Consider the following 8,216-nt stretch of genomic DNA (forward strand, 5'->3'; position numbering starts at 1 on the left):
CCCCGCTTTGCTGTGTCAGAAACCAAGCCATCGGAAATAGAAGCGTGTACATTAAATAATACCGTGCTGTGCCACCAGAAGCACACTGCTGCCAAGAGAAGAGAAAGCACCTATGAGATAAAGGCAAAAGAGAAAAAGGGTAAAAGGGAGTTTCATTCATAACTCCAGGCCAGCTTAGTGCTCTCACAGTGACACAGCAGGTCATCTCTGAATATAAAAATATCTTGTGATAGACCCTGCCTTGGAATTCAGCCGAAATATGTTTCATACTCAAAGCAGAGTAGGATTCCATTTCGTTCACTGATAACTGTGGGAAAATGCTCAGAAAAGCAAGCAAAACCGGGCAAGCCGGGGCACATACCCAGCCCTCTCCTGTTAGTGGCCACAGGTCCAAGTTCATTGTTGTTGTTACTATTTTATTAGCGAAAGTTATACCTTATTTACAGCCTCTTTAAGTTTCTTAGGACTTCCTGCAAATTACAGGACTCTTCCCTAAGAGCAGCAAGAAATTATATTTCTCTGCTGATTTGAGGTAACAGCACAGTCAGAATGAGGCCAAATGTGTGGCTGATTCTGTATAATTAAGCCCTTCATTTGCTGGTCACGTTGGGGCCCACGTCCTCCACTGCAACAATATTGTTGTAATTAATCCTCTGATTAAATGCATTGACACCAGGAGTTTTGACAGACTTGCACAAGCGCTAAACACATAGTACCCACAAATCCCACTGCAAGGGAAGGTGCCGGGACTGAGCTGGCATGGCAGTACTAACTCAGTTTAATATTCAAGGAGGAAGGCATTAGGTCTTGCACAAGAACTTGGAAGACCAAGCGGTCTACCAGGCTCATCCTCGCCAGAACTGGGAAAACTTCAGTTTGCTGACCAACATCACCCCACCTGGAGAGAAAAGAATTGCACATGGCCCTGCATGCCTGGCTCTGTGATTTTCCATGAACTGCCTTCTTTCTCAGAGGCAGAGACAGGGTGAAGGCAGGGAGCTACAGTGACGGCAACAAAGGCTGGACTTTTTTTCCTGCCTGTTTCAGGGAAGGGATTAGGATCTCCTGGGGCAGGAGGATTCCTCCTACCCAGCCCTACAGAGAAAAAGGATTCCCTCCAAGGCTCCTATTAGGAGGCACTCAACCTCCCACTCCATCCCCACACTATAGATCGATCAGCAATCAAGATAATTTAACAATGGTTATTAGTTGCTAGAGAACTTTACTTTTTCCCAGGCCCACACTTGACCTCTGTACATCCCTGAACATACACCCAGGCACTGAGATCCCAGACCACGCACACACACCTCATGCCGTCAAAGCAGGGACGAGGCCACAGAGCAGCAAATCCACTATGCCAAAGTCACATACAAGCAGCCACTGCAACTCTGACCCCTACTAGAGGCTGAGTCCTCCATCCCAGGAGGGCTTGGAAAGGCAAGTGTTCAAACTTGTTTATACAGCAAAACAGCAACAAAAAAAGCAAATACCTGGGTTTTTCTTGGTTTCAGACTACAGAACTAAGATTCTGTTGAGGAGTCACCTGGCTTTCATCTTTTTTTCTTATGTTTTCCAGAACAATACTGTGGGGGCCACACAGGAGGGAGGGGTAGCAAACAGATCTTCAGTCTGGATTTGCAACTGAGTCACCTCAGCCCCTTCCCAGCTCCAAGCCCAAGGAAATGTGGCAAACTGGCAGCTGGTTCCCATTCTCGTATGGCATCAAAGAGGAACGGTCAGCCTTCAGAATTGCTTTTTGGAAGATTTCCGTGGAATTCTACCTAGAGGAGAGTCCTGGCATCAAAGCCCTAGGGCATCCAAGGGCCACCAGGCTCCCCCTCCGCCAAGGCTGGGGCCCCTGCACCTCCTCCCGCCCTCCACACTTAGGCTGCTGTGCCAAGGTTGTGTTCTCTGCCCTGTCCCACTCCATGGCGGTTACCTTGGCACTGGGCAGAGCGGTAAGCACTTAATTGCCACATTAAGAAGGGGGGATGTAAGAAACAAAGGTAATTGTGTTGGCAGCCGGGAGCTTCCTTTTCCTGGCAACAGTGACAGCCAAACCAAGCCCTGAGAAGCGGCTGCCTCCCCTCCTGCCAAGCTGACGGACACAAATAAACCGCCATCCAAACGGCACGCGTGCGGCGTCCAAAACCCCAGGCTGCAGCGACAGGCAGGCCCGCCGGCGGCACGCACATCCTGGGAATGCCCGACGTGCCAACGCGGCCATTGTGCACAGTCAGTCGGCTCCCGGGGATCGTCAGGGGCCCTGCGCTCTGCTGACTCAACTGTTGCTTCCTGTCGCTTGTCCTGTATTAGCATTATTTTTGGAGAGGCCCCATTATTCTCCATAATCCTCATTTCAGTCAATTCGGCCAACTCTATTGTCCTGCCTGTGTCTGGGTGGCCAGAGTATAAAATATTCCAGTCACAAAACATATTAAGCAGAAAAGGTTGCAGGGAGTCCATGCGTGGGCACACTCACACGTACTCATGCACACCATGCCAGTGGGTTTCGGGAAGGTGAGATAAGAAAGGACAACTATCCTATAGCATCTAGGCTAAGACTTCAGACACAGAAAGCAATCAAGTCTGTAGGGCTTGACATGTCAATAGAGTCCGATCTGGTTACAAAGGGTGATTTTCTCATCAAAGCCCACCTCAAAGGCTCACCAAGGGGCCCCAAAGCTCATATCCAGATTTGAGACTCTCAATGAGACATCCCCACCCCCTTTCCCATCATTACCCTTACCTGTTTGAAAAGCATCCCACTGATAATTAAATGCACCAGTTACAAAAGGGTGGCGAGGTTAATAGATAGAATACCGAGAAGCCAGCCAAGCACAACGGTCTGGTTCACACAGAGCAAGCCTGAACAAGAAGCCTTTCTATTTATTTACCAAAAGCGCATAAAAACTGGGTTGAGCTGGTAGAGGACTCTGCATGTTTGACTATTTACGTACTCCTTTAACTAGTGGGAGCCACCTTGCGGAATTTCTTCCCAGCACACGCACTGCCCCAATGATAGATGTCACTGGCACCATAAAAAAAAAAAAAAAAATACCAGCAGCCATGGGGCTGCTGTGGTCCACGCGGTAATCAGAAATCAGCATAGAAGTCACAACACAGCCAGCCGGTGCCATGCACCAAAGTAAAGTTGGGATTTTTCTGAACCCAGGACCCTCCTTCCATTTCCACCACAATTCTAGAATCACCACTTTCCATTCATCCCAATGTATCTTCCAACAGTTGGAAGAAAAGACTAAGTTTTTATATATTATATATATGTATGTATTTAAAAGCTGAAGCCAAGAGTCACTTCTCTCAGCAGCCTAGATCCTAAGCTTGAAGGATGGGGGTAGGTGGAAGAGCAACATGCCTCCAGAAGTTTGCCATGGAAGAATTTGCAGGAACATTTGCATTTGTGGATTACAATGCTAATTGTATGCACATCCAGAGATCATGCATTCTTACATTGTCACTAACCTTGAAAGCCGGACATTGGGACCAACTTCTGGCCCATCTACAATAGGGCCAGTGGATGATATGAATCCAGCCAAGGCCTCTGTTCACATTCCTGTTTTCAGATCAGGAACTCTGAAGGCTCCTTGTTGCCTTGACACTGTTTTTTTTTTTTTTTTTTGTAAATTTTTTTTCCATGCTAAACTTCCCACATGCCTTCTATCTAAAAGGTCCCCAAAGGCACCACTATTTGGTGTGAAGATTTTGAGCAGCATTTAGATTGCTGATTTTCTGGGAGCTTGCATGCCTGTAAGTTGCTGCTGACTCTCCTTTTTACCCACTCAACTCCCCCAAAAGCCTCCATGCCAAAAGTTTCACTGTTTTCTAAAAACATCTTAAGTCCCTATAGAATGATGGGTGTGGAACTGGTGGGTTGCAAATTCATATAAGTACAGGAGGTTTGAATAAGTTGCTAAGAAACAAGACAACAAGGCGGAAGAAAACACAGAAGGTTACACCTGCAAGAGAAAAAAGAAATATTAGAAACCAAGTACCTGGAATAAAGATTCCATTTTTGGAGCAGCTATTCTGCAGATACTTAGCACAGCTCTTTCCAAGCAAGCACAATTTCACTTTTCCCCAAGCCCAGTGTTGCAACACAGACACATCAGTTCATCCCTTTGGTTTGAGGTAGACTTCTTAGGGCAAAAGGCATTTCTCCACATGCAGAAAGTCCCTTGCTCTGAGCACATACATACACACGTGCTCTTTCTTTGTATACATGCTGACCACCTGGGCGGGATGCAAATCCTGGCTGCAGAAGGGAGGCTGGTCAAATCAGAACCCCATCCTTGCGCCCTCCATGTGCCCACACCACATCTAGAGAAGCTCAGGGACTGGGAAAGACAGCAAAAGGCATAAAAGTAAGGGCCTGTCAATTACATTCTGTGATTAGCATCATGGCAACTGGTCATTCAGGCCTGAAGTATGAAGGGGGCCAAAGCTGGCATCCCTCACACAGAAGAATGTTTCATTGGATTTTCCTAAAAAACAATTAAGTTGATCTCAGCAAGTTTTTTAATAGGATCAATGGAATTTAAATGTGAGGCTAATAAGCCAGATACCCCAATTGCTTCCCCTAACATTTCTCTAGATTCATTTCACTCTGGGGCCAATGTAGCAATACAGCTAACTGGGGTTCTGAAGTTCCCAAAAAGGTTTTGGGGATGAGTAGTGGTAATTACACGAATGCATTTTTAATAAGCAGGCACTACTGGGATTTAGCACGAATTTTGGGAGGTACGAATTAACCGTTTCAGTGATTTATAAGTGGTCATTCCTAAATTACTTCCTGTTAAGACCAATTACTTCCCACAATAATGTTCTTATCACTTGGTCCCCAACTTGAGAATCATTAATCCAGATAGTTGCTGCAAGTTTAGCCCCTTGGAGCAGCAACAGTATGAGAATTAGAAGCCAGTGGTGAAAAGCTACGCCAAGACCAGAGCTGGGGCAGTGGACACCAAGTGGGACATACTTAGATATGATATATGGCAGGAAGGGCCGCCTCTACAAAGCCTTTCACATGCACATCAGAACGTGGACTGTATATCATATCTGACCAAATCGTTTCCTCCTCGTCCTCTCGAGAACATGAACAGTTGCTTGGATAGGGGTCATAATTCCAAACAAAGGGCATGAATTACATGACCTTCTACACTGACCTATCCCTGCACCCTTTGCTGACACTCAGCGTCAGCAAATTTGGGAGGACTCATGCAAATGGTGATTGTGCCTGCTAGGGGTTGAGAGACGAAAGTGGTTTGGAGTTTTGCTTTGTTTTTAACCATATATCCTTTTCTTGTTATCTCTTGAATTCTGTACTGAGTTCATTTATTTCCTATTCAAAGAAATCAGTTTTAAAAGACATAGTTAATTGCCAAACTAAATGAAGCTGTGCTCTCCACTTAAATACTTGCTCAGCTACTTCAGTGTTTCACTTACGTTTATACTCAGCCTGGAATCATTCTTGAAAGTTATGGACTGTGCCGTTTCTCCAACCACATACAGAAAAACAAACACACCTAAACTCCAATTTCTCTTGAGAAGTAAAGCTTATGTTTCACAGGCCTTTTTGGGGCATGAGGGTGGAGACTTGTGATACATGTGTTTGTCCCAACTTCAAAAGAACCACATTCTCAGTGTTGCCCCATCGGTCTTCCCCCATTCGAGAAAAGCGGAGAGTCTATTTCATGGTTGGTGACCCGTGGGGCCTGAAACCACAGAAGAGCACCAGCAAATGCAAATCAATCGCTTCTCCTGCCCTCCCACACTATTTCCGCTCCTTTTCCATTGAGCACTCGCTGACCAAGTGTCAAAAGGGGACAGACGCACCTTCTAGGTCACTTTTCCTTGGCCAGCCTAGAGAGCAAGCCTGCTTGTTTTCATGCTAGCCATCCCTCTGACCCTACTCTCCAAAATGAGCCTCAGCCAGGCTGCTGCTTTTCCACATCACTAATAAGATTCCTTTTATGGTCTTGTGAAAAGCGAGGGGCTCCAGACAGATCCTCCGGCAGGAGGGTGGAACCACCTGCAGGCCCCTTCCCCCTAAACTCCAAACACACGTTCAAGGGCACTGAGTATTCACAGTCAGCTTGGGCCCAGCCAGATTTAAAGGTAGCCAGGCTCTTTAGCTTAAAGTTCTCCCTAATAGGGGATTAACAAACAAGATAAATACTCTTGGTAAAAATGAAATCGCACAACAGAAGCAGTCCTTGGACCTCAAGAGAGCTTCACATACGGTAGTGTTGGTTTTAATTTTTTTTTTATAAACCCTTTTTCATGGCAGTTTTTGATAAGTGTCTTATCTCACCCACAGCGGAGGGCACCTTATAATGCCAGCTCCTGTAAACGTGGATTTTAAGAGCCACCCCAAGCTTCATACACAGTCACAGCCTGATACTCTCCCCTCTCTCGTCTCCTCCCAGAATCACAGCCAAAGCTGGCGGACAGGAGGCAGCAGAGTGCACCCCATTAGAGCACGTGGTGGTAAGCAATCCTCTGGGGCACCGAGCTCCCCCTCTCACCACCCACCCTCCCAGCACAGGCTAGGCCAAACCCCAGTCTTGGCAATGAGTCATGCCTCCTGGACAGCGGGAGCCAGGCAGAGGGCACACCCCCAACATTTCCCTTTCCTCCCCTTCTGCAATGGCACCCATCTTCCTTCCACCCATTTTGGGATGTTGCAAGGGCCTCGTTGCAGGATCTGCCAGCTGGGCCCGGGGCCTCGAGCTGCTTTGGGGGCGGAATGGGGTGGAGGATGAGGGTCTATCACTTGCACCCGCAGGCACTACCTCCAGAAGACCACCCCTTCCAGGCCTTGGCACGGCCCCCGAAGGCTTGCGGGGGCCGTGCACCCGCCCTTCCCGGGGAAGTCTGCAAACACAGCTGTTCCAGAGCCCGGGAACCGCTGGAAGTGAGGCCACAAGAGCTACACCACTCGGGGGCGGGGGCAGGAAGGGGCCGGCAGCGGGCGGGGGTTCCCGGGTCTACAGCTCCTGTGAGGGCCCCAAGAACCTCCTCCTGCGGCGGCCGCCCCCGGCCCCTGAGCCGAGCCCGGAGAGCGCCCCCGCACACACTAAAATCTCCCGGGGAGCAGCGGGAAACGGACTCCCCCACACCCTCCAGGAAGGACACACCCGCCCTCCCGGCCGTTCACGGGAAAGGGGAGGTTGCCAATTTGGACGGCGTTCGCAGGCCAGAACTGCGCCGAGTCGCCTTCCACGGCGCACCAGGTTTAATTAGTTAAGAAAAGAGATCAGCTACAACGACCTCTTGGCTTGGGGCCGGGAGGGTTACTCCGGGAACTTCAAGTTGCAAGTTTACACCGGCCTTCCTAGGAGCCTGGTCCCATAACCCCTCTGGGATCCCCACTTTTGTGCACTAAGCAAACAGCAGCAGGACTGGGACCCAGCTCGACTACCCCAGTCGAGATCTAACTATAGTGTCCCGGCTCCCCCAACCGCCACCCCTAGAGATTTCCCCCGTTAGCGCCGAGTTTCAAGCCAAAGCCCTTTAAATCCCTCTAGCAGGGTATAGCAGAGCTCGGCCAGGCGCGGGTGTGAGTCTCCGCCTGGCCTCCTTCCCGAGTCGTCACTCACCGGCCAGGCGAAACTGAAAGGCAGCACGATGCGGTTGCGGTCGTTGCCGCGGCTGGCCTTGAGGTTGAAGGTGTTGCCCCCGATGACAGGCGTGGACCCTGAGCCGAAGCTGCAGGGTCCCCCGGCCGTGACGCGGGACTGATACTCCTTGAGGCACACTTTGAAGTATGTGTCACACTCGTCGCGGGTGCACTTGCGGTCTCCCGGGTTCCGGGCGCCGCCGCAGCAGTTCCCGTTCTGCAGCTCCCCGTTCACGTTCTGCATGGACAGGATCTCCAACTCGAACTGACCCGAGGCCCCACACACCTGCCGGCGAGGGAAGGAGGAAGGTCAGCGCCGGAGAAAGCTGTTTTCTTCGAGTATAGAGGTGGCGACTCCCTCCCACTCCCCGCCCCGACGAGCCCTCCGCGCCGAGTGAAAATAATTTTGCAAAACTAGGTTCAAGGACTCAACATGATTCCGGGGCAAAAAAAAAAAAATGCACGAGTGCGGAAGAAATCCGACGACGACGACTGCCCGGGGGGCAGGAGCGGAGCGAACGCGCCCCTGCCCGGCCTGGAGGGGTCACCCTCAGGAGGCCGGGGCTCCCGGGAGTTG

General features: G+C 49.8%; 1 protein-coding gene across 1 annotated transcript in view; it reads right to left on the reverse strand.

Moving 5' to 3' along the window:
* The window catches only part of JAG1 (jagged 1), a 35,307-nt gene extending 27,353 nt beyond the window's left edge, over positions 1 to 7,954 (reverse strand). The window contains exon 1 of the mRNA XM_011998766.1: positions 7,620 to 7,954. Coding sequence (XP_011854156.1) covers positions 7,620 to 7,883 — 264 coding nt within the window. The 5' untranslated portion in view covers positions 7,884 to 7,954. The remainder of the gene's footprint in view (positions 1 to 7,619) is intronic.
* Positions 7,955 to 8,216: the final 262 nt, after the last annotated feature.

The sequence above is a fragment of the Mandrillus leucophaeus genome, unplaced genomic scaffold (assembly GCF_000951045.1).
Source record: "Mandrillus leucophaeus isolate KB7577 unplaced genomic scaffold, Mleu.le_1.0 Scaffold116, whole genome shotgun sequence".
In the NCBI taxonomy this organism is placed as follows: Eukaryota; Metazoa; Chordata; class Mammalia; order Primates; family Cercopithecidae; genus Mandrillus; species Mandrillus leucophaeus.